This window comes from Hyperolius riggenbachi, chromosome 11 (genome assembly GCF_040937935.1).
Source record: "Hyperolius riggenbachi isolate aHypRig1 chromosome 11, aHypRig1.pri, whole genome shotgun sequence".
Taxonomy (NCBI): domain Eukaryota; kingdom Metazoa; phylum Chordata; class Amphibia; order Anura; family Hyperoliidae; genus Hyperolius; species Hyperolius riggenbachi.
Window position 1 is genome coordinate 114,903,752 of NC_090656.1, and position 27,283 is coordinate 114,931,034.

Consider the following 27,283-nt stretch of genomic DNA (forward strand, 5'->3'; position numbering starts at 1 on the left):
TGACACCCATGCAGCAGCAGCCCACTGAACAGCAAGCGTGCAGATCCACCTCCAACACCGATCGCCTGGAGAAGATGGTCAAGGACTACATGTCAGATGACGTAGCTGTGTCGAACAATCCATCTGCACCCTTCAACTATTGGGTATCGAAGCTAGACACCTGGCACGAACTGGCAATGTACGCAATAGAGGTGCTGGCTTGCCCGGCAGCCAGCGTTATGTCGGAACGCTGTTTCAGTGCTGCCGGAGGCATCGTCACAGATCGGCGTATCCGCCTCTCCACAGAAAATGCAGACCGTCTGACTCAAATTAAAATGAATCAATCCTGGATTGGAAATTACTACGCAACACTCCAGGATCCCAACCAAGTAACATGACCAATGAACATCTGGGATGGTGTAGCGTTTCCGGTCCCTGTTTATTGAACCTCTCATCTGTATTACATTTATGACTGCATGGTGGCAAAAAGCATTGCTGCTATATCCGCACGCTTTTTGTCCTCATGCAAGGCCTGGGTTGTTGTGTCTCAAAAAGCATGGCCTTCTCCTCCTGCGCCTGCTCCTGTTCCATCACGTGTGCTGCTGCTGCTGCTGGGTTAGCGTTGCCGGTCCCTGTTTATGGAACCTCTTATCTTTATTACATTTATGACTGCATGGCGGTACAAAGCATGCTATCCGCACGCTTCTTGTCCTCATGCAAGGCCTGGGTTGTTGTGTCTCACAAAGCGTGGCCTTCTCCTCCTGCGCCTCCTCCTGTTCCATCACGTCTGCTGCTGCTGGGTTAGCGTTGCCGCGTGGTGGTCCCTGTTTATTGAACCACTTATCTTTATTACATTTATGACTGCATGGCGGTACAAAGCATGCTATCCGCACGCTTCTTGTCCTCATGCAAGGCCTGGGTTGTTGTGTCTCACAAAGCGTGGCCTTCTCCTCCTGCGCCTCCTCCTGTTCCATCACGTCTGCTGCTGCTGGGTTAGCGTTGCCGCGTGGTCCCTGTTTATTGAACCACTTATCTTTATTACATTTATGACTGCATGGCGGTACCTCATGCAAGGCCTGGGTTGTTGTGTCTCACAAAGCGTGGCCTTCTCCTCCTGCGCCTCCTCCTGTTCCATCACGTCTGCTGCTGCTGGGTTAGCGTTGCCGCGTGGTCCCTGTTTATTGAACCACTTATCTTTATTACATTTATGACTGCATGGCGGTACCTCATGCAAGGCCTGGGTTGTTGTGTCTCACAAAGCGTGGCCTTCTCCTCCTGCGCCTCCTCCTGTTCCATCACGTCTGCTGCTGCTGGGTTAGCGTTGCCGCGTGGTCCCTGTTTATTGAACCACTTATCTTTATTACATTTATGACTGCATGGCGGTACAAAGCATGCTATCCGCACGCTTCTTGTCCTCATGCAAGGCCTGGGTTGTTGTGTCTCACAAAGCGTGGCCTTCTCCTCCTGCGCCTCCTCCTGTTCCATCACGTCTGCTGCTGCTGGGTTAGCGTTGCCGCGTGGTCCCTGTTTATTGAACCACTTATCTTTATTACATTTATGACTGCATGGCGGTACAAAGCATGCTATCCGCACGCTTCTTGTCCTCATGCAAGGCCTGGGTTGTTGTGTCTCACAAAGCGTGGCCTTCTCCTCCTGCGCCACCCTCCTCCTGTTCCATCACGTGTGCTGCTGCTGGGTTAGCGTTACCGGTCCCTTTTCCTGGAACCTCTTATATGTATTACATTTATGACTGCATGCCGACAAAAAGCATGTTACCTGTGCAAAGAAAACAGACATTTCCCGCATTTAAAAGACAGTTTTCCCTTTGAAACTTTAAAATCGGTTTTCTCAAAAACTATAAGCTCTTTTTGCTAATTTTTTTTCCCTCTTGTACCCACTCCCAAGGTGCACATACCCTGTAAATTTGGGGTATGTAGCATGTAAGGAGGCTTTACAAAGCACAAAAGTTCGGGTCCCCATTGACTTCCATTATGTTCGGAGTTCGGGTCGAACACCCGAACATCGCGGCCATGTTCGGCCTGTTCGGCCCGAACCCGAACATCTAGATGTTCGCCCAACACTACTGAAGAGGTACTCTTAATTGAAAGATTGCAGAGAGTACAGTCTTCCCGACCTCAGGTACACATTTTGCCTCAGGACAAAAGGGGGGAAGAGGTCCAATCAGGACAGTTGGGGACATATTTTGCCAGGGAGATGCTAAAAGATCCTGTACAACTGAGTTTGGACAAGGAGAGGTTTATCGATTTTTCTGGAGAAGGATCTTTTGCATGGAAGCTTCGAGATGTTTGGGTGAACAAATGGAAAGGGTGCATCACTTCTTTAGGCACCGCCACTTCCTTAATTCCCACCTCAACACATGTCTTACACCGTGACCTGAGAGGTCAACATTTTTTGGTGCTAGACGGTGAGGTGAAACAAGGAGAGTTGTCCTCATGCGAGCAATTCTCACAGAGGTACCTGTGTTTGCCGGGGCAAGTCAAATTTAGTGAAGAAGCCTGCTGGCTCAATAACACAGAATGCGAGGCTACCATTCAAAAGATCCACCCTGAAGCCAAACCGATAGTTCCGGTGGCTGAAGGAAAGGTTTGATTTTTTAACATAATGTCTAATGACACATTCGAAGTACATTTTCATAATTGTTCCGATAAGGTGGATCTTTTAAGGGGAACATATTGTGTGAGCGAAGATCCCATATGGATCAAGTCATCCAAGTTTGATGACATTATTCCTCAAATTGTGAAGAAAACTCTAAAGTTCAAAGTTTCACGGGAAGTTCCCATCCTGAAAGATAACACGGCATGGGACAAATGGGAACAGGTTTTGACCCAAGACGACCACACTTTGTTACAACGGTTAAACAAACAGGACACTAAGTTAGAGGTAAGATTTCACCATGATCCAGGTGATCTTAACGAGGTAGAATACAAAAATAAGCAGGTGAGTTCCAGTCTGACTTGGTGGAAAAGGTTTCCGGCAATGTTCCAGGAACACTCGGACGGGGCCTCTGCAATTCAAAATGTCTTCCTACACCCACTGGTCGTCGGGATGGGGATGACAACTTTGGGCATCATTATCCAGGTGAGGTTGTGTGTTAAATTAAGCAAAGCAAATTAACCTGGTCAAGAGATTGGTGCTTCATAAACAATCTCATGAAGCAATATTTCCAAATTAAGGGATATACAGGGTTACGGGTATAGGTGTAGCAGTACCTATGATGGAGCTGATTGTATAATGGCGTTCTTTTAGAAGGCACCTGGCACTGCTCTGTCGTGTAACAGACAAACAAGTTTCACTTTTCTGTGATCATGCAAGTTTGTGAGTGATACGCAAGTGACGCAAATGCGGAGAATGTGGTGTAGAGGGACTTAGAAGTAGGGCATTCCCAGACAGCCTGGTTACAGGAAGACCAAGAGGTCTTGCCCTCTCTCCCAGGGATAACCGCCTAAAGCAGAGAAGTTGTGTGAGCACGAGCATCGAAAAGTGAAACATACAGAAAAGAAACCAGGTACTGCTGGGTTCAGAAGCAGGGATCTGCGGATCAAGCCATTTTAGGGGGGAATGTTATAATTTAAGTAGGCCTCAGTTATTTGGACTGAGTTTTAGGTAAAAGGCTTGTTCACAGAGTATACCTTTAAATAGAGGTTTTCGTGATGCAGGCAGAAGCATCTCAGTGTCTGCTTGAAGCAGATGATACAAGCAGATACTGAGAAGATGTTCCTAGTCCAAGGTCTTAGGCCTACACAGCCCCAGACAAATGGACTACGGGAACAATCAACATGGGCCATATTTATAAAACATAACATTCCTGCAACTAGGGCATAATATCTTATGGAATATTAATCGAGTAGGTGGGTATTAAGACACCACGAGGGGTTTAAGCCAATAGTCGTTTCTGGGGGATGGCTAAGATGAGGTCATATTTAACTCTTTCCTAGTCAGTATTAAAGGGCCGGATGGGCCGACGGAGCGCATTCTTACTCTTACTTTCACGCTCTCCTCGTTTTGTAGAATACGTGGAGGAGGAAAGAGGAAAACCTACAACTGTTCACAAAACATTCTAACAAACTCATCAGAATCACACAAATATGCAGCGAGCTAACAGCTCCTGCTCTAGCTTCTCTCAACTAGTCTCTCCCTCTCTCTCACCCCCCCATCCACTACCTGTAGACTGAAACACCGCTGGCATCACTCCAAACTCTCCTAACACCCTACGCAGACAGTAGCAGACCTTCTCTAAAAAACGAAAACGAGAGAGAACGAGAAAAAAAAATTATAACAGTTACCAGCAAATTCAACTACTGTAATTGAATCTGCTGGATGATAGATTGCTATGGAGGAGGAGGAGGGACGACACACGGTGCATGAAAGACTGGCTTTTGGGGGATGTGGTGAGGAGGGAGAAGAACAATGTACTTTGGGGTCGGTCTTGCTTCGGTGTTGTCAGGACCGGTTTAAGGGGCTCCGGGGCCCAGGGGCAAACTGAATCGGGGCCCCTGACTGAAAACGCCCCCTCCACCCACACTGCAATTACCTCTCCTCTCTGCTCCCCGGGGCTCTTGTGTGAGAAGGAGCAGCAGTAATTAAACTGTCCCGGTGGGCGGCGAAGGCTACACAGTCCAGACACTCTTTCTACGTTGTCCTCTTCCTTCTCTGCTGTGGCTTCTCACACAAGAGCCCCCGGGGAGCAGTGCCACCGGGGGGAGCAGGCAGAATTTAGCAGGGTCGGCTGCGCGGGACCCCTGCAGAGGTCGGGGGCGCTATGGCAAATGCTCCTTTGCCTCTGGCCCTGGGTGTCGGTAAAAATCCGGCATGCCAGATATTTAGGTGACATCAGGGGCCTCCTGTACACATGTTAGCTTCTCAGCCAAGACAATGCTTACTAGCCCCCTAGGCCGAGCTTAAACCAGTGTGTGTAGCAAGCTTTAGCCTGCTGTAAAGCCAGCCTCTCCACTTACTTTGTGCATACAGTACTTCCCAACATTTTGAGATGAGAAAGAGGGACACTTTAAGAAACGCTCCTGTCACACCCCTAATCACGGCCACACAATACTCCTAGCTACGCGTGTCACTAATATTCATAAGCAAAAAATAAGTTTATAATTAAATCCACTCTGTTACTTTCTATCATCACTAGTTTTTCTTCATATAAAATATTTGCAATTAAGAACACGGTACAACACTCTGCATTTGAAATTAAAAATCAGTACAAAAATACATATATTTAGATAAATCTTTACATCAGTCCTGAAAGAGGGACTAATGAAGAAGAAATAGAGACAGAGGCATTTGGCTTCCAAAGAGGGACTGAAACAGGGATAGTTTGGAGCTATGTTTGTGCATTAAAAAGTTAAGTAAATCAACCCCACACAGTACATGTAAAGTTTAGTGTTTACTGCGCAAATTGCACAATGTGTGTTGCACAAATAGCACAGCTTGCATTATACACACAACCAATGTCGTGCAAGAAAAAAGGGCGCGTGAAAAAAGGGCCCGAGTTGATAACGAAATGGTGCCGGTTATTAACGAAATCTGATAATGATAAACATCGTTGTCAAGCTTTCTTAACGATAAATACCATTGTAAAAACAGACGAGAAATAATAACGAAAATATATTAACGTTAAATATCGTTACGTAATTAAGCAATACAGCTTAACCCAACCCTACCCACACACAGAACCCTCCCCTGGTGGTGCCTAAAACTAAGCACTCCCCTGGTGGCGCCGAATCCTAACCACCCCCCGGTGGTGCCTAACCACCCCCCCGGTGGTGCCTAATTCTAACCACCCCCCTGTTGGTGCGTAAACCCTATCCTACCCCTCCCTGGTGTTGCCTAAAACAAACCGCTGCCCCCGGGTGGGGCCTAACCCTAACCACTCCCTCTGCAGAAACACTCTTTTACACATAGTAATGATAATATCTTTGATAACGTCAAATTTGTAAATATAAACAAAATATAAACAAAATAATATGACACAAACTATAACTTTGCAAGCTTCTAAAACGCTAACACACTTCAAAAACTATAATGTTCTAATGTTGTTAACAATATTTATCATAGCGCCCTTTTTTCTGCTTTTTTTTTGCCGTATTAACGATAATTGCATCAATGTCTATGGCGGCGCCCTTTTTGTCCACCCTCAGCCGGCGCCCTTTTTTTCCTGCTACCTATACATTGTAGGTGTAATCCTGGCTGAATTTGTGAGTTCTATGGTGATTGGGTCAGCCAGCCAGTAATGCATGTAGTACAAGCTATGAACACTCAGCAAAAGCCAAACTTGCCCACTAACAATTATTATTACTGGCAATGGCAAAAGCTGTGTGCCTATGTGTGGAATTGTAGTGAAAATAACGTAATGAATAAAATTGCTTATATTTTGTAATATTCACCTATATATTATTTAGTTAGCGATAACCTATTGTAAAATCTTTCCTCTCCCCATTTACATTCTGAAATTTTTCACTGCTGGCGACATCTTTAGTCCTGTCAGTTTCTTTGCAGAATGTTCATTGAGGCAAGGAACACACTTGACTGTTTTCGTACACGTTTTCTGGACAGAAAAACTGAGAACTCATGTTAAACAATGGGCTAGTTCACACACATTTTGTCAGTTTTATGTATCTTTTACATTAGCTGCAGTGAAAAAAAGCGCACGTTTTTCTGAACAGAAACACACTTAGTGTGCAGAAAACGTACGCAGAAAACTGTGCGCAGAAAACTGAAAGACAAGTGTGTTCCCTGCCTTAGTGAGAGTTCTACGCACACGTGTCTGGCTGTCGCAAATCAAGCGCCTCACTGGCATGTTGTTTCGCCACTGAATCTCAGCAAGTTGTGCTGTGGCTGTGTATGAACATCTGCCGCAGAGGCCAGAACGCTGTTGTCATGGAATATACATGGAATATACATTTATTTTATACAATAGTTGCGGTGACTTCGCACTGCACGTGATGGTACTGGTTTAAAAATACAAAAAGTTATTTTATTTTTGAAAAAAATGTTTTTTTTTGCAGTCACTGTAGCAAAGTCCAGAACGTTGTCATGGCATCTACATTTTAAATACAAAATTTTACTTTTGACAAGAGATGCTATGACTCTCAGATTTCAGGCAAGTCATCCCCAAGACGGTGTGACACAGTCGTACCTGGGATGTGAAATAGGCCCTGGGGGAGATGGGGAGTGCAGTTGTAGTAGAAGAGGGCGCCGCAGCAAAGTAGGACTCAGGTGAGGACGATCATGAAGAGGGTGGAGGAGGAGAAAAGAAAAGAGGAAGAGGAAAAGAAAATTGCCACACTACTTAGCCTTGTAATGACAGCATTCTGGTGGTGTTAACAGCAGAAATTGGCGGGTGTGTTGGTTTGGCGACGCCAGGTGCCAATACATGCTGTTTGCCAGTGCCACCAGTTCCTTGCAAGCTCCCCCTGCTTCCAACTCGTCTCCTCCTTCTCTCTGTCTCCCCATCGGAACTGTCCCCCTCTTCATCTCTTCTTGCGGGCACCCAAATCACATCCATTGGCACATCATCATCATCAGCTGCTTCACTTGTATCTGCCCCTAGTCTCCTTCACAGCAGCTACAGGCAGACTGTAAAATGGCTGCCAGGCTGGCGTTTTTATACGATTGGCTGCCATGTGCTTGCTGACTCTGGAGTAAGGGGTCAAAGTTTGGCGAATACGCCATGTGTTCGCCTGCTAATGCAGGACATCTCTATTGGTAAATCGCAAAAAAGTCTCAAGTACATAAATTGCATTTTGTGTATAAATGACCAGGGATATGTGATCTGTTAAATCGATGGTTGATTTTGCATCAGGCTGAGCACTTGAGAAAGGGTAGAAAATGTTGTTGTACCAGTCCTTGCTGTAATTACTTGAGCTGCTGAATAGTACTAAAGGGAATTCATGCCATTCTGGTTTATCCCGGGTGTTTTTTCTATGGATTTCACACCAGTGTATAAATGGCCAACTAATCAACAATAGAAAACACAAGTTCCTCCTGCAGCAATGTAGTCACAGCGCTCATCACATTGAAGTATTCATGTGTGCAACACACTTCTGTGCAGGGCCGTGCCGACACAGAGGCTCACAAGGCTGGAGCCTCTGGGTGCAGGTCACCGGAGTCTGGGGTGGGCACAAGAAACATGTCTGTGTTGTGCCTGGCCGAACGCCTTCCCTCCCCTGCTCTGTTCGACACTGCCCGCTGAGTTCACACCGCGCGGCTGCGGTACACCACTCATTTCATCATTCCTGGATGCTGGGGATGACCGGAGGAGCAGACTGCAGATGCGGGGCTGGTTGTCATGGTCACTGACTTGATGCGATGCTATCCTCAGTGCCCCTTTCTATTGCACAGAGAGCCAGGCAGCCTGCGTGCATCAGCTTATCTGTGTGAGTCCAGACCCCCGGCTGAACGTGCCTCTTAGCGTCTCACGTCCCAGGAGTCAGGCAGGCAGCCAGGAGTGGTGGATTCGACTGGCCGCACGGCCATAGTTAAAATAAAAAGTAAGTGTGTATGAGTGTGTGTATGAGCACGGAGTGCACTGGTCAGCGGGGCTATACAAACGCACTTTTATCACTAGCAGAGGGACAGTTCAGCAATTGTGTGTCGCACGTAGCCTGCTCATTGTCATCTTGCACTGTCTGCCTAGGTGTGTGTTCTGCATCACCTGAAGTGACACTTTTTGGTGCAAGTGAATCAGGCAGTTCTTACTGCAGTTGAAGCAGCAAGCCTAGGACAATTTGTAGCTACTAGCTAGTGGATGTGCCTCTGCTGGATAGTAAAGCAGAGTATCTTGAATTTATGGCTGATGGCTCCTGTCCCAACATTCATTATGACAGTGAAACACAATGTATTATTTAGCCATCTTCTGGACATTTAAAAGAGACCCTAAGTGAAAAAAAAAGACTTTAACTTTTTCCTCTAGCCCCCCGTAGTCTCCGAGGTCCCTCGGTGTCCTCAGGGTCCCGCTCAGTCGTCCGACTGGAGTTCCCGAAATCCTTTGACTTTGCACGGCCATCTGGCCTCCTGGCAATATGGCCCAGGCCGTTTATGTAAGCTTACTGTGCGTGCACGGTTCTCTGATGACTGAACGGCGCATGCATAGTAAGCTTACAAAGACGACCTGCACCATCTTGCCAGGAGCGCGGACGGGCCATGCATGTACACTTTGCCACGACTCCAAACGTAGTCACAGGATTTCGGGAGCTTCAGTCGGATGACTGAGGGGGACCTTAAGGATGCCAAGGGACCTTGGAGACTACTGGGGGATAGAGGAAGCCCCAGGTATGTTAAAGTCTTTTTTTTTCCTTTCAGGGTCTCTTTAAGGGTTCTTGTCTGTGCACAATTAGCATGCAGCATAGGAGCTTTTAACAGCCACCAATAGAAACCTGGATGGCTGTATTGAGAAATCGTACAGAATGGTCTTTCATTGGCATTAGTGTGCAGTGCCTTCATTTAGTCTGTCCTATAAATATGTCCTGTCCCGACCTGTCTCTGTGTTTATGGGAACACCCAGGAGAAATGTTCAGTATAGTTGCAGGCTGTCTAGAGTCACCTGAACTGTATTTATTCTGTGTACTTAGCTGTTTGCATCTGAACATTCGCTCAACACCTGTGCAGACAATGCCACAAAACTGACACACTACCTGTCATGCAGTGGCGTAGCTAAGAAGTTGTGGGCCCCGATGCAAATTTTACAATGGGCCCCCCCAAGCACTCTATACATAACAATTGATACGGCGCACTAAAACCTGCCAATGGCAACTACAGTGTCAGAGGTGCAAGAAGGGGATGGGCAACAGTTTGTTAATGATTACTACTATCCAAATTATCTATAGAAGTGATTATTATAAGCACAGGACCAATAGAGAGCTAATACTGTTGTTGAGGGGGGGCCCTTTTGGGCCCCGAAGCGGTCGCTACCTCTGCCCCGCCTATTGCTACGCCTCTGCTGTCATCCACAATCAACAAGCCACACTGCTTGTCATTACTGCCACACATGGAGGGGGGGGGGGAAGGGGGGTGTTGTGGTGCATTGGGAGGGGGGGGAGAGAAGCACTTTGGCAGCTCAGCCTCTCTTGATGGTGGACCTTGTCCCGGCCCTGCTTCTGTGTACGACAGGAAAGATTTCCATCCCGGCAGTGCCAAGATAACAGGTTCCTGGCAAAGTATTTCAGGACAATGGCCTCAATTCACTAAGCTTTATCAAACACTTTATCAAACGTTTGATAATTTACCTTATCAGTAAAATCTAATTTTGAATTCACTAAAGTGTTTTAGATTTATTAAACGTTTTATTGATAAAACATTTGTTAAATCTATAACACAGCAGTGAATTCAAAATTAGATTTTACCCATGAGGTAAATTATCAAACGTTTGATAAAGTGTTTGATAAAGCTTAGTGAATTGAGGCCAATGTAAAGATGACCCTGTGATTGAAGAGCACGGAGGAGGGTCACTGCTTACAAAACAAAGACTTGTCCTTTCACTACATCTGTACTTCACAACGTTTATGTTGATATTTACATTAGATAATAGATGGTGCTGCAGACCGTAAACTGCATAGGACTAGAGAGGACTCCATGGGCTTAAGAACAAAGCACAAGACAATAGACTACTATGGTTAAATAAAAACATTGTGGCCCTGATTAAAGTGTACCAGAGCTCAAAATATTAAAAAGATATAGACATACCTGGGGCTTCCTCCAGCCCCATCCGCTCGGATTGCTCCCACGCCGCTGTCCTCTGCTGCCCGCAGCTTGGGGAACTGGGTCCCCGCACTTACGTCAGCTGGCTCCAGTCTACGCTGAGGAGGACAGCAGTGTGGGAGCGATCCGAGCGGATGAGGCTGGAGGAAGCCCCAGGTATGTATATATCTTTTTAATATTTTGAGCTCTGAGTACCTTTAACTAAAGGTGCATACACACCTGTGATGTATGTCGCCCATTTGAGTTCGGTACCCATCGCTAGAGTTGGCTCAATCCTCCGATTTTCAGTTCACGAACCTCAAACGCGAACCTTCGTTAAAAGTTCGGTTCATGCAAACTTTCACGAACCGCAACAGACTTCAATGGGGAGGCGAACTTTAAAAACTAGAAACATTTATGCTGGCCACAAAAGTGATGGAAAAGATGTTTCAAGGGGTCTAACATCTGAGTTTTTGCATGGAGGAGTGGGATACATGCCAAAAGTCCCGGAAAAAAATCTGGATTTGATGCACAACAGCGTTTTAAGGGCAGAAATCACATTGCATGCTAAATTGGAGGCCTGAAGTGCTTTAAAAACATCTTGCATGTGTATACATCAATCAGGGAGTGCAATTAGAGTACCGCTTCACGGGGCTGGGAAAAAAGGGCGCAGGCAGCTAGTGGACAAAAAGGGCACCGCCATTCACTCCCATAATAAATATCGTTTAATGGGCACCGAACAGTTTTACAAACGGCGCCTGGAGATTTTTAATGTTTTATAACTGTGCTTGTGATGATTTACGTTTAGAAAATGCACCCGTGACGAATAACGTTTATAAAAATACTAAACATATTTAACCTATTTAACTAAAACATTATTTAACATTTGATCCCTTACTGTTTGTAAAGCATTATTATTCACAAAATAAAGAGATCAGTACGTAACTTTAAATTGCAATATATTTTTTACAGTCACTATTTGTAAAACATTATTAACCACATAATAAAGTGATCATTAAGGGGGGTGGTTAGGGTTAGGCACCACCAGGGGGGTCTTTGGTTTAGGCACCACTAGGGGGGTCTTTGGTTTAGGCACCACTAGGGGAGTCTTAGGTTTAGGCACCACCAGGGGAGTCTTAGGTTTAGGCACCACCAGGGGGGTCTTAGGTTTAGGCACCACCAGGGGGGTCTTAGGTTTAGGCACCACCAGGGGGGTCTTAGGTTTAGGCACCACCAGGGGGGTCTTAGGTTTAGGCACCACCAGGGGAGTCTTAGGTTTAGGCACCACCAGGGGAGTCTAAGGTTTAGGCACCACCAGGGGAGTCTTAGGTTTAGGCACCAATAGGGGAGTCGTAGGGTTAGGCACCACCAGGGGTGTATTAGGGTTAGGCACCACCAGGGGCGGTCTATGGGTTAGGGATAGGTACAGGGAGGGTTCTGTGTGAGAGTAGGGTTAGGTATAGTTTTAGTAAAAGTTGTAGTAATACTTACTGTTTTACAGCACTTATTACGAACGTAGTTATAATTATATCATCGTTATAAACAATATTTTCAGATTTTATTATAAGAAGAAACCATAAATGAAGGTTAATCACAATAATATACAATTATAACGATTACACATATATTATCGTTTTTTTACAAACGTATTTGTAAGTTTCACTTTTGAAACAGAAGAAGATTAACGTTTTCACTATTGCAGATTTCATACACATTATTTAATGATGTATTGATTTGTAAAACATTATTTGTACACTAAATACAAAACAATATTATCGTTTACACCCCGCGCCCTTTTTTCCCGATGCCCTTTTTGTACGTACGCCTGCTTCACACTGACAGACCAAACTCACCGTGTAACACACCGCAAACAGCTGTTTGTGTAGTGACGGCCGTGCTGGACTGGTGCGCACCATGGCGAGAGTGCAGGCCACAGCGGTTTTCAAGTTCATATGGTCGCCGGGCTGAGGTAGCTCAATGACAGAACAACAATCAGCTGATCGAATTTGGTCTGTCCAAGCAACAACCTTATTATCTTGGGTGTGAATCACTCGCGTCCCCAGCCTGTCAGCTCCTGTCACCGAAACAGGAAGTGGCTGCCGGCGGGGCCAGGAGGATCGGAGGGAGATGGCGAGGGCACCGGACAGCTGCAGCGGGCTATTGGAAGCCCCGGGTGAGTAAAACTAATTTTTTTTGTTTGACTTAAGTGTCCCTTTAGGGCAGGGCAACACAGAAGTTGGATGGCAAATTGGGACAGCTCTGGCCACAGGTCAATCCTCTGCACCCAGTAGTCCAAGGGTTAATCGCTGCTCACAGTGTCTACAGCCACACTTAAGGCCAGGTAGTCGGCTACCTGCCGGTTGAGGTGTTGGTGGAGGGTGGATCAGGAAGGGCTAAGGCGAGGCATTGGACTAAAGAATGTTCGCATGTCCGACATCACCATGAGATCGCTAGAGCATCCTGTCCTTGCCTGGGTGGACATGGGAGAAGGATTTCTGGCAGTGATACCTTTTTTCCTTTGTGCTTTGACATCACCCTTAAACACACTGTAAAGCATTGTTGCCAGCTTGTTCTGCAAGTGCTGCATCCTTTCTGCCTTCTGGTGATTTGGAAACATCTCCGCCACTTTGTGCTTATACTGAGGGTCTAGTAGTGTGGCCACCCAGTACAGCTCATTCCCCTTGAGTTGAGCTGGACAGCATGAAAGACGCCATCTGCACAAAGTTGGATGCAGACGTACTATCTATCTCCTCTTGCTCTTCCTCAGTGATGTCAGGTAAGTTCTCCTCCTCCCCCAAGCCACGAACAATACCACGGGAAAGTTAAGCAGCAAAAGCCCCCTGTGACGGCTGCTGCGGTTGTTCTTCCGCCTCCTCCTCCAAAGAAATAAAACACCTTCCTCATCTGACTCCTCTTCCCTACATGACCCTTCCTCCTCCTCCTCCCCCCTGTGTGCTGCCGCAGGTGTTGAGGAAACATCTGGTTCTGATGAGAATTGATCCCACAACTCTTCCTCCTGTTCCTGTTCATGCTCCTCCACAGCTTCATCGCACGGCATGCTCCAGGAAGAAAGCATATGGGATCAAGTCGCTGATGGTGTCTTCACTGCGACTCACCAGGTTTGTCAGCTCCTCAAACCGCAGTACTTCAGCCAGAACATCCCCAGCTCCCCAGAGCATGTCCTTTGACTGTAGTTGTAGAGATACTGTTTGACGGCTTTCTCCTGTTGTAGCAGGCGGTTCAACATCAGGAGGGTCGAATTCTAGCGAGTTGGGCTACCGCAAATCAAGCGTCTCACCGGCAAGTTGTTTCTCCACTGAATATCGGAAAAGCGTGCCATGGCCGTGTAAGACCGCCTGAAATGCCCACACACCTTCCTGGACAGCTTCAGGACATCCTGTAAGCCTGGGTACTTGGACACAAATCTCTGAATTATGAGATTCAGCACATGTGCCATGCAGGGTACATGTGTCAACTTTCCCAATTTCAATGCCGAAATGAGATTGCTGCCGTTGTCACACACCATGTTGCCGATCTCCAGTTGGTGCGGGGTCAGCCACCTGTTTGTTAAGAGCAGCCAGGAGAGCTACTCCAGTGTGACTCTCCGCTTTGAGGCAAGACATGTCTAAGATGGCGTGACACCGGCGTACCTGGCATGCAGCATAGGCCCTGGGGAGCTGGGGCTGTGTAGCTGGAGAGGAGATCGCAGCACCAGTAGAGTTGAACTGCCACTCAGCCAAGGAGGAGGATGACAGCAAAGATGATGTAGCAGGAGGAGAGGAGGTGGCAGCAGGCCTGCCTGCAAGCCGTGGAGGTGTCATAACTAGGTCCGCTGCACAGTCACGTACTCCCTGCTTGCCAGCGGTCACCAGGTTGACCCAATGGGCTGTGTAAGTAATGTACCTGCCCTGACCGTGCTTGGCAGACCAGGCATCCGTGGTCAGATGGACCCTTGACTCAACGCTGTGTGCCAGAGATGACACCACTTGTCTTTCAACTTCACGGTACAGTTTGGGTATCGCCTTTTTTGAGAAATAATTGCGGCCTGGTATCTTCCACTGCGGTGTCCCAATGGCCACAAAATTTCGGAAGGCCTCAAAGTCCACCAGCTGGTATGGTAACAGCTGGCAAGCTAACAGTTCCACCAAGCCAGCTGTCAGACGCCGGACAAGGGGGTGACTGGCAGACATTGGCTACTTCCGCTCAAAGATTTCCCTCACGGACACCTGGCCGCTGCTGTGTGCAGAGGAGCAGGAACCGCTCAAGGTGAGAGGCGGAGTGGAGGAGGGTGGCTGTGATTGTGAAGGTGCAAGGGAGAAAGCGGATGAAGATGATGCACCTGAAGGAGGAAGAGGAGAAGGAGGGTGGCTTTGCTTTTGTGTGCTGCTTTTCCTCTGGTGCTCTTCCCATTGCAGTTTGTGCCTTTTCTCCATGTGCCTTGGTAAGGCAGTTGTCCCTACACGGCTGTTGGCCTTTCCACGGCTCAATTTTTGGCGGCAGAGAGAACAGATGGAATTGCTCTGATCTAAAGCAGACACACACAAAAAAATTCCAAACCGCTGAGCCCCCCTGGGGTGATGGCACTATGGTGGCATCAGCAGCTGATGTTGAAGGGCATGTTGGCTGGCTGTCCAAAGGTGGTGATACATGGCCCTGGACACTGCCTCCAGCTGTTTCTGAAAACGAGCTCCCCTGCTTCTTTCAGCAACTCGTCTCCTCCTACTCCTCTCTGTCTCCCCCTCTGAACTGTCCCCTTGGTCATCTTGTCTCTTAGGATCCCACGTGGCATCCTTATCATCATAATCATGATAATCATCCTCCCCAGCTTCGCTTGCCTCAGACACCTCAAAAGCAGTGATTGGTATTACAATTGTGCAGCTGACACACACACAGGTACCGTGAACAGGGCAGCGACTGACTGGTATATAAAACTGTGTGCGGTCACGTAGGTAGGTAGGTGCACTGAACAGGTGGGTATGCAGTGATTGGTATTAGAAATGTGCAGCTGTCACACACACAGGTACCATGAACAGGTGCAGCGACTGACTGGTATATAAAACTGTGTGCGGTCACGTAGGTAGGTAGGTGCACTGAACAGGTGGGTATGCAGTGATTGGTATTACAAATGTGCAGCTGTCACACACACTGGTACCGTGAACAGGTGCAGTGACACTGTGTGCGTGCGCACACGTAGGTAGGTAGGTGCACTGAACAGATAGGTATGCAGTGATAGTTATTGCAAATGTGCAGCTGTCACACACACAGGTAGTCACTGAATGTGTTGGGCCTGGCAGTGAGACAGTAGGAATTACCAAGGGGCCAAGGTCCAGCAGCAGCTGCGACTGACAGACAGGGCTGTATATGCAACACAAGTGTCTGTGGGACACACACACACACATAAAAAAAACATAGATCACAAGAACATTAGCTCTCAAATTGGTAATAATTGGCAATAAGTGGTTTTAAACCGGGAAATACACATTAAGCAATCAGAGGTGAAGGTGAGTTCCAATGGCACTTGGTGGTGATGGTACCACTGGAGGAGGATGAGTGGCTGACTGACGCCAAAAAGGCCCAGAGAGGTTTTTGTAATTTGTTGGGGTTATTTTTGCAGCGATTAGCAATGACATAACAGCAGAGTTGTCAGTGGACCTGGGCAGTGTGACTTTAGTAGCGACTGAGTCAGGAGGACAAAGCGGCCGGTCAGTTCAGCAGCACAGAAGGACCATGGCAACTCACTGGTAGTAGTACCACAGTGTAATAGTGCTGCCCCAAACATTAGATGCGCCCGGCAGTGTTGCTCGGATACCTCATTATCCTAATCGAGTTTGGTCGAATTCGGATAGTAAACTATCCGAATTCACTCGAAGTTCAATATCCGATGTAATCGAATATCCGATTCGACCTCGGATATCCGACGTCACTATCCGAGTCTGTATTCGAGTAAAATATTCGAGCTGGCCTTAAATAGCTTGTAAAACTTGTATTGGAGGTCAATGATGCATGAAACCACCTTTTTTATGAAGAAAAACATCAAGTGATTATGTGGTGAGGTTCTTCTTCTTCTTCTTCTTCTTCTTCTTCTTCTTCTTCTTCTTCTTCTTCTCAAGCCACAGCGCCTTTTTCTGTGTACCCTGGCGGTGGTAAAACACAGACATCAGCAGGAGGAGGAAGTAGTTGCAGCTATTGTAGTGTGGTGGTAATAGCTGGTAGGAGAGTGGGTGGCAGCAGAAAATAGTTCTTCTTCTGTTCTCCCTGGCAGTGGTAGCAGCACACAGACAGCAGAAGCTCAATGCAGCTACAGGAGGAGGAGTAATGTGTGTCAGGCAGTGTGATGTGACTGACATAATAGGCCCTGGTTCCTAGCGGTGGTTCCAGGGCCGTAAATACACAGCATGAGGTTCCAGACAGCGGTCATGAGGCCCACAGTGTGTCCAATACACAATTGGGACAGCACAGTTTTCAACCCGGACACCTCTAAAATAATTACAATTTTTTGTTTTTATTTTTAAATTATTGCAGCTATTGTTGAGCGTAATAGCTGGTGGCGCTTGGGCAGTAGCACCTTGTAATGTGTTCCCTGGCAGTGGAGAGGAGACACAGACAGCAGGAGGAAATATAACAGCAGGCAGCTTGAGGAGGATAAGTGTGTGTGGCAGACTGGCATTTGGCAGCAGGCAGGAGGGCAGGCAGCGAGACATAGTAGGCCCTGGGTCCTAGCGGTGGTTCCAGGGCCGTAAACACACAGCATGAGGTTCCAGACAGCGGTCGTGAAGCCCACATTGTGTCCAATACACAACTGGGACAGCACAGTTTTCAACCCGGACACCTCTAAAATAATTACATTTTTTTTTAAATTATTGCAGCTATTGTTGAGCGTAATAGCTGGTGGCGCTTGGGCAGCAGCACCTTGTAATGTGTTCCCTGGCAGTGGAGAGGAGACACAGACAGCAGGAGGAAATAAAACAGCAGGCAGCTTGAGGAGGACAAGTGTGTGTGGCAGACTGGCATTTGGCAGCAGGCAGGAGAGCAGGCAGCGAGACATAGTAGGCCCTGGGTCCTAGCGGTGGTTCCAGGGCCATAAATACACAGCATGAGGTTCCAGACAGCGGTCATGAAGCCCACATTGTGTCCAATACCCAATTGGGACAGCACAGTTTTCAACCCGGACACCTCTAAAATAAAAACAATTTTTTTTTTAAATTATTGCAGCTATTGTTGAGCGTAATAGCTGGTGGCGCTTGGGCAGCAGCACCTTGTAATGTGTTCCCTGGCAGTGGAGACACAGACAGCAGGATGAAATATAACAGCAGCAGCAGCAGCAGCAGCAGCAGGTGTATGTGTGTGTGCCAGTCGTCACTTCATGTACCCCTCTCGCCGACAACAGGGGCCATGAATTCGCCTTCCACCCAAGCCTGGTTCATTTTGAGAAAAGTCAGTCTGTCCACAGACTTGTGAGACAGACGAGATCGCTTCTCAGTGACGACTCCACCGGCTGCACTGAAGCAACGCTCTGACAGTACGCTGGAAGGGGGGCAGGAGAGCACTTCCAGGGCGTACTGCGCAAGCTCGCTCCAGATCGGCAGGTGCTTGACCCAATACTCCATGGGATCAACAGGGGCCACGCTGTCAAGCCCGCTGAAGGACCCCATGTAGTCAGCCACCATGCGGGTCAAGCGCTGCCTGTGACTGGAGAAGGATGCTGCTGCAGGCACCTCCTCTCTAGTCCTTGGCAGCTCTACACTCATGTAGAGCTCTTGAGTCAGAGACAGCAGGTCTGTGGTGCGCGAGCGCTTGCTACTGGTGGATGCAGGCACCTGCTGCTGCCTCTGTGCTGGCTGGACAGTGGGAGTGGATGTCTGAGGGAAGGCTTCCTCCAAGCTCTCAACAAGGGACAGCTGCAAATCCCTCATTTGTTGCGCACGGTCTCCTCCTGCAGGCAGGAACTGGCTGAGCTTCCCCTTCAGACGTGGGTCCAGCATCATGCAGATTCATATGTCCTCCCTCTGCTTCATCTGGATCACCCTTGGGTCCTTGCGCAGGCACCTCAGCATGTGCGCTGCCATTGGGAACAGTCTGGCCACGTCTGTTGCCACATCATCGGCAGCCCCAGAGCCGACATTGCTGTCCTCCTCTGCCTCCTCCACCTCATCCTCTCTCCACTCCCGCACCAGTACAGCTGCGCTCTGCTGCTTCCCCTCATCAGCAGCAAGGTCAGGGACCTCCACCAACTCCGAGCCCTCCTCCTCAGAGGTGGCCTGTGAAGCTGCCTGCAGCTCCTGCTGGTCCAAGGCTGCCGCTCCCTCTTCCACCAGTGCATACAGGGCCCTGTCCAGCACACACACCAAGGGGACCCACTCGCACACCATTGCATGGTCCCTGCTCACCATGTTGGTGGCCTGCAGGAAGGGTGCCAGGACTGAGCACACCTGCTGCATGTGCCCCCAGTCCTCCGTTGAGATGATGGACGGGAGGTTGGTGGCGGCACGCCCAGTTGCAGTGAGGGAGGCAACTGTTGCTCGTGCAACGTACTGGCTGACAGTCTGCCTCTGTTCAACCAGACGCTCCAACATCGCCAGGGTGGAGTTCCAGCGAGTTGGAACATCGAGCATGAGCCGGTGCTTTGGCAGGTGCAGCTCCTTCTGCACCTCTTCCAGGCTCGCCACGGCTGCAGGCGAGTGCCGGAAGTGACGCACAACCTTCCTTGCCGCCTCAAGGAGTTGGTCCATCCCCTGGTAGGTCCGCAGGAACTTTTGGACTACCAGGTTCAGGACGTGCGCCAGGCAGGGGATGTGGGTCAGGTCTCCCCTGCTGATGGCAGCAACCAGGTTTGCCCCATTGTCGGACACCACCTCTCCGACTCTGAGGCCTCTGGGGGTCAGCCAATTCCTCTCCTGCTCTCTGAGTTTGGCCAGGACGTGGTTCGCCGTCCGTTTGGTCTTCCCCAGGCTGACCAATTCCAGCAGCGCTTGGCAGTGGCGGGGCTTCACGCTGCTGCTGAGGCGGGGGGTTTGGGCTGGTGTGGCGGAGGATGGAAGCGGATCAGAGGAACCTGCTGCTGTTCCGCTGACCCTGCATGGTGGCACCACCCACTGCATTGTTGGTGCTGCTGTTGCTCTGACAGTGCCCGATGCTGCTCCCGCCTCCTCACCCCCTTCCACCAAGCTGACCCAATGCGCGGTGAAGGACAGATAGCGGCCTGTCCCAAACCGGCTGCTCCACGAGTCCATGGTGACATGGACCCGTTGACCCACCGCGTGCTCCAGCCCTTTGGCCATCACAGAGCGGTGAAGTGCAGGGATGGCCGTGCGTGCAAAATAATGTCGGCTGGGGATTGGCCAATCGGGGGCTGCACACATCAGGAGCGCACGCATGTCGCTCCCCTCCTGCACAAGGGAATAAGGCAGGAGTTGGGAGCACATGGCCCGTGCCAGCAAGCCGTTCGGCTGGCGCACGCAACGGCTGCTGGGAGGCAGAACCCTGACCACCCCCTGGAAGGTGTCGCTGAGCAGGGTCTGGCGAGGTCTTTTGCTGGCACGAGAAGCAGTGGAGGGAGCAGAGGAGGCCATTGAGGACTGGCTGCCAGAACAGGCCTCAGTGTCGGCGGCAGGAGTTGCAGAGGGAGGAGGAGCAGTGCGTTGCTGACGCACTCCGGCTGCCGACGGCTTCGCAGTCGTGGCGGGTCTGCCACTGCCACTGCCAGCTTCCTTCAACTTTACGAACTCCTCATGCTCGTGAAAGTGTTTCCCTGCAAGGTGGTTGACCAGAGAGGTGGTGCCAAACGCAGAGGGCCCCTTCCCTCTGCTGAGCTGCTTGCGGCACTGGTTGCAGGTGGCATACTTGCACTCCAAATATGGAAGGGTGAAAAAATTCCATATTGGGGAGGTGAAGTTGCCCCTTCGGCTAGAAGGTGCTGCTGCCGCTGGTCTCCCTGTGGTGGTTGGGGGGGGGGGGGTTCTTGGTGCAGCTGGTGGTGGCACTGGCAGAACTCGTCTCCTGATCAGCACGCTGTGTGGCCTGCATACCACGCCCACTTGTGATCCCGCCCATGCCTGCGATGCTGATCCTTCTAGCAAGGCCCGCAGACGCATCCTCCTCTTCCTCAGAGCTGATGACATCCCCACTCCTAGGACCTGCCAACCAGTCTTTGTCCTTCACAATGTCATCATTATCCTCCCCCTCCACAAACATGTCCTGCTGGGATCCCCCAAACTCCCCTTCTGCATGCATGGGCGGATGGACAGTCACCACTGTCTGACTGTCCAAAGCATCATCCCCCAAAGTGCCCATCAGCATTTCTTCCTCCTCCATTGCCAATTCTGCCGCAACAGCACTCCATAGCCCCGCTGTGCTTGGGGATAAGAAGGTGCTGAGTGACAGGGTGCTGGTGTCGCCCGCTGGGGCTGGAGAACTGCACTCCTCCTCCTGCTCCCTAGGCAGTGCTGGGCGGCTGCTGCTGCTCTTGCGAACAGGAGTGGTGGCGGACTCGGTTCCAGAGCTAATGGTGGCCTGCTCATCCACCATCAGTTCCACCACAGCGTCTGCGTCCTTCTCCTCAATAGGACGGCTACGACCTGGCGGTGGGAGGAACATCTGGGCCACACGCTGCTGCTGCTGCTGTTGTGTCTCTGCAGCGTGACTCCCAGCTGTTGGGCGGCCAAGGCGTCCACGGCCAGTGGCTAATGGCGGAATAGCCACTGGTGCAAACGCAGAACTGCGCATGGTGGTGGTGGCGCGGCTGCCACGCCCACGACCTCCTCTCTTGGCGATGCCCTTGCTGCCCCTGCCCAGACCGCGGCTGCCAGTGCCAGACATCGTATATTTTTAATATTATGCAAATGAAAAACAAAAAACGTATGTATGTAAAGGCGGGTGGGACAAGTGGGGTACTTTAATGGGGTGGGACTGGTGGTGGTGGGTGTGTGAGGTGACGGACAGGTGTTGTACTCTACAGCAGAGATCGGTGTAGCGCTAACGAGAGAGTGCGCAGTGCACACACAAAGACCCTAGCTGACGCTGACTGGCGGTGTCCCTATACACAGACTACAGTACAAGTCAGCAAATACACAATAGAAGTAATATATAAACAATAGGACGGGTGTAGCACTAACGAGAGGGTGCGGACAGCGCAGACGTGCACTGCGCACACAAAGACCCTAGTAGGGATGCTCGGGTAGTGCTTTTTATTACCCGCCCGGATCCGGATCCGACCTTGCGGATATCCGGATCGGATCCGGATGTCCGACCAAATTACCCGCGGGTACCCGACCTATTCGGGTATCCGGATAGAAAACCCGGAAGTGCCCTTTAAATAGCTTTAAAATGGTTTTTAGGGTAAATGATGCATGAAGCATCATGTTTTTTTAAAGGGAAATACTAATTAATTATTTGGTGGACATAAAATGAAAAAAAAAAAAAAAAGCTGTCAATTAACATCAGGACTAGGTTCCAGACAGCGGTCGTGCAGCCCACATTGTGTCCAAAGTCCAATCGCACAACTGGGACATGACAGTTTTCAGCACAGACACCTCCAAAAAAATGACACCGCAATTGTGTTTTGGGTTGAATATAGGTGGCGGTATCAGCAGCAGTGGCCTGTGGCACCGTGACGGCCAGATTGGGGAGGTGAAGATTCTCCTGCACCCTGAATGGGATGCTGCGGCTTTTCTCCCTGTGGCGGTTGGGGGTTGAGTGGTGCGGCTGGTGGTAGCGGTAGAAGGATGTGGTGGGCCCCGCATTCCACGGCCACTGTCTGCAATGCTGATCTTCCGTGCCAAAACCACCGCGCATCCTCCTTCTCAGAGTCAGAGCTGACATCCCCATCCTGTGGATGGTAGTCACGGTCCTTCATCCCATCATCAACATCATACCCCCCCTCCTCAAAACCCAGAACATCCTCCTCAAACTCCTTGCGGTTAACAGCCCTGAGTTCAATTGCGGTGCCTAGAGCGAAAAGCTCGCTGACTGAGGGTAGGCTGCCCGCTGGGGTCGACACTGACACGGCAGACCTTCTGAGGGTGGCTGTAATGTTGCTCCCTGTCCTCTTGCCCTTGCTGCCCCTCCCCCAGCTGCCGGTGCCAGCAGACATAGTACAACTTATACGTGATGATGTCACCAGATGATGTGGGGTACTCTTACTTTAATAAAATCGGGGTTGGACTTTACATCAAATCAGCACGGAGTTACAGACCGCAGAGTAGAGGACAGACAGTGCACACTGTGTTATGGTGGCGGCCTGGCGGGTACACGCGGTGCGTTCCTGCACTCGATTTCCCGCTCGATTCCCGTCGACTCGATTATTTCCGACATGTCCGATTTGCGTTTCGATGGATCGTTAGGTCGATTTGGCATACTTTACATGCGAATCGACCTAACAATCCATCGAAACGCAAATCGGACATGTCGGAAATAATCGAGTCGACGGGAATCGAGCAGGAAATCGAGTGCGGGAACGCACCGTGTGTACCCGCCAGGCCGCCGCCATAACAACTAACTGCAGTACTAACTACAATACAATAACACAGTAATCCTCCTATTCCCTATACTGTCCTGCTGGCCTACACAGACACAGACACAGACAGGACCTAACTGAGTGAATGAAAGCAAACAATTACAAGCTAGCTAGCTAAAAACATAATAGAACAATAGTGTAGTGAAGGTGTTTAGCACTCAAAGCTTTAGGTTTATCACTGTATACAGCACTTGCTAAGCCAGCACTGGAGCAAGTCTGTCAGTGATCAGCCAGCCACACAAGCAAGGTCGATCTGTCTCATCATGCCAGCCCACCTTGCTATACAGGGGGGCTGGCCAGGGTTCCCTTCTGTGATTGGGTGCCAGGACTTAGACTGGGAGGCCTCTGATTGGCTCAATGAGGTCAGGTGGGGCTGGCCAGGGTTCCCCTCTGTGATTGGTTGCTAGGGCTTCTGCTGGGAGCCCTCTGATTGGCTGAATGAAATCATCTCCTTACTAGTTACACTATCCGGATCTGGATCCGGATATCTGGACGGATACCCGCGGGTATCCGGATTATGCAGCTAGCTATCCGGATAGAATCCGGATAGTGCTATCCGGATAGTGGCCCAGGTATCCGGATCTGACCCGGATAGCGGAAAAATGGTCGGATACCCGGGTTTACCCGGGTACCCGGGATCCGCATGAGCATCTCTGGACCCTAGGTAACGCGGTGACGGACGGTACATATACACAGACTAGAGTACAGTACACTACAGTACTACTAACTAAACAATAGAAGAATCTAGCTAAATAATACAACAGGTGTGACGAGATTACTGCAGGACAGGTATAGCAGTAAAGCTGGGCCTTGCTAACTATAAAATAGTACAATATCTATCTAACACAGAAGTAGTACAGTAAGGACAGGTGAGAGCACAGGTGAGGTGAGGTAACTAGAGACTAGAGCAAGAGTACAGAGCAGGGCAGGCACAGGGCCTAGCTGCCGGCTGCAGGCCTGCAGCAGCAGCACCAGTGACAGACTCTCCCTCCCTAGTCCCTAATCACACAACCTAAACTGCCTAAAATACAATCTATCTACAATACAAAGCAATACAGTTGAAGATCAAGTGTTGGAGTGTAAAAACGCTAGGTTTAGAACAATAGCAATGCACTTGCACACAGACAAAAAGCACTGGAGCAGTCTCTCACTACAATCAGTCAGTAAGTCGCAAGCAGGACGAATGAGGCAAGATGGCGTCCGCTATTTATAGAGGGGGGCTTGGCCAGGCTCCCCCTCTGTGATTGGCTACAGTCAGAGGGCTTGGAGCCCTCTGATTCGCTTGTGAGGACTCGAGGTGACGTCTGTCGTGATGCTATCCGAGCTCGTGACGCTATCCGAGCTCGGATAGCTAGGATATCTCCGGATAGCTGCTTGCTATCCGAGTGCGCTCGGATAGCACAGCCCGGATAGTTAATACTATTCGAGCTCGGTATTCGAGCTCGAATAGTGAAAAAAGAGCTAGGATATCTGAGTAACTCGGATATCCTAGCTCAGATGAGCATCACTGGCGCCCGGTGACCTGGGCAGAGTAAACGCAGAGTAGTATTAGTAGCGACTGAGCCAGGAGGACAAAGCAGCCGGCCAGTTCAGCAGCACAGAAGGATCATGGCAACTCACTGGTAGTAGTACCACAGTGTAATAGTGCTGCCCCAAAACTTAGATGCGCCCGGTGACCCGGGCAGAGTGAAGGCAGAGTAGTACTAGTAGCGACTGAATCAGGAGGACAAATCAGCCGGTCAGTTCAGCAGCACAGAAGGACCATGGCAACTTAGTAGTACCACAGTGTAATAGTGCTGCCCCAAACATTAGATGCGCCCGGTGCCCCGGGCAGAGTGAACGCAGAATAGTACTAGTAGCGACTAAGTCAGGAGGACAAAGCGGCCGGTCAGTTCAGCAGCACAGAAGGACCATGGCAACTTAGTAGCACCACAGTGTAATAGTGCTGCCCCAAACATTAGATGCGCCGGTGACCCGGGCAGAGTGAACGCAAAGAAGTAGCACTAGTAGCGACTGAGTCAGGAGGACAAAGCGGCCGGACAGTTCAATGGCAGGCATGGTTAACACATTGCAGCAGCTACTTCATGTCCCCCTGTGTCCGACAATAAGGGCCAGGAACTCACCTTCCACCCAAGCCTGGTTGATTTTCAGGAAAGTGAGTTTGTCCACATTGGCGTGGGAGAGCCGAGAGTGCTTCTCGGTGACCATGCCACCGGCCGCACTGAAGCATCTCTCGGAGAGGACACTGGTAGGGGGGAAGAACAGGAGTTCGAGGACGTACTGGGCATGCTCCCTCCAGATGTCCAGTCTCTTGACCCAGTACTCCAAGGGGTCCACGGGGCTGTCGGTGTCATTGAGCCCGCTGAATGACCCCATGTAGTCAGCCACCATGCTGGTTATTCGCTGTTGGTGCTGGTTGGAGGTGGATGCTGTGGCTGGCACCTCTGCTCTGGGCTGCTGCACTGCATACAGGCTCTTGCTTAGGCTCTTCAGATCTCCGGGGCGCCAGTTGCTGCTGCTGGTGGTAGTTGTTCTGCTGCTGGTGTCGAAGTCTGGCACCTGTTGCTGGGTTGGCAGAGCAGTTACAGTGGGGGTAGAAGGCTGAAGGAATGCTTCCAGTACTCTGCGCACAAGGGCCTCCTGCAACTCCCTTGTGCGGTGGATGGCATCATGAAGTCTCCCAGCTTCCCTTCAGACGTGGGTTCAGCATCAAGGTGATCCAGATGTCCTCCCTTGAACGCATCTGGATCACCCGGGGGTCCCTGCGAAGGCAGCGCAACATGTGCACACCCATGGGAAACAAGTGGGCCTTGGCATCAAGATCTTCATCGTCCTCATCGTTGTCCCATATCCCATGCCTGTCCTGTCCTGTTCCGTGTCGTCCTCCCCAAGCTGCCATCCCCGTACAACACCTGCGGCGCTCTGCTCCTACTCCTCATCATTCAGGTTAGGGACTTCCAACTCGTCCACCTCCTCCACTACCCATGAGCCCTCCTGTGCTGCCATCTGGTCCTTCTCCAGCTGCCTCAGGGCTTCCTCCCCATGGTCAACTAAATTGCCCATTGCCTGCTCCAGCAGACAAACCATGGGCACCCACTGACACACAGAGGCCCGCTCCTCGCTGACCATCTTGGTTGCCTCCAGGAAGGGATTCAGCACCAGGCATATTTGCTGCATCAGTGTCCACTGATTTGCAGTGATGATAGGGACTTGCTGGCTGCTGGGGACACTTGGGTCTGGCATGTAGGCCCTAAGAGCCAGCCTGTGCTGACACAGCCGCTCCAACATGGCCAGAGTTGAATTCCACCGAGTTGGCATGTCAATAATCAGGCAGTGTGGCTTGCCATATTGCTGCTGTAAGGTGGACAGGAGTGCAGAGGCAGTGGCTGAGAGGGGGAAAAAGCGTACCACTGCCCGGGCATCTTGCAGCAGGTCGCTCATCCCCTCGAAGGGTGCGCAGGAAGCGCTGCACCACAAGATTTAGCACATGGGCCAAGCAGGGGATGTGCTGGAGGTTTCCCTGCTGCACTGCGGCCACCAGGTTGGCCCCGTTATCGGCTGCCACATACCCCACTTCCAGGCCTCTGGGGATCAGCCACCTCCATTCCTGCTTCCTGAGGGCATCCAGGACGTTGGTGGCCGTCAGCCTCTCCTTCCCCAGGGTCACCAATTTTAGCAGCGCTTGGCTGTGCCGAGGCTTGGCACTGCTTCTGCCAAGGTGGGCTTGCTTTCCGAGTGTTGAGGGAGTGGGATGAGAGGAGCCTGCTGCATCCCCCCTGATCCCGCGTGGTGGCACCACTAACTGGGCTGCTGCGCTCTTGTCCTCCCTCCCTTACACCAGTGTCACCCAGTGGGCCGTGAAAGACAGGTAGCGAACTGTCCCAAATCGGCTACTCCACGAGTCCATGGTCACGTGGACCCACTCGCCCACAGAGTAGTCGAGCGAACGGGCCACGTTTTCCACCACAAACTTGTGGAGTGCTGGGATGGCGTTCCTGCTAAAATAGTGGCGACTGGGGATTTTCCACTCGGGGATGCCAAATTGGAGCAGCGTCCGCATATCGCTTCCCTCCTGCAGCAGGGAGTAGGGAA

At 50.2% G+C, this 27,283-nt stretch overlaps 1 protein-coding gene across 1 annotated transcript in view; it reads right to left on the bottom strand.

The window, feature by feature from the left end:
- Window positions 1-25,582, bottom strand: part of LOC137537846 (S-antigen protein-like) — a 52,218-nt gene extending 26,636 nt beyond the window's left edge. Inside the window, exon 1 of the mRNA XM_068259798.1 lies at window positions 25,414-25,582. Coding sequence (XP_068115899.1) covers window positions 25,414-25,582 — 169 coding nt within the window. The remainder of the gene's footprint in view (window positions 1-25,413) is intronic.
- Between the last annotated feature and the right edge of the window lie 1,701 nt (window positions 25,583-27,283).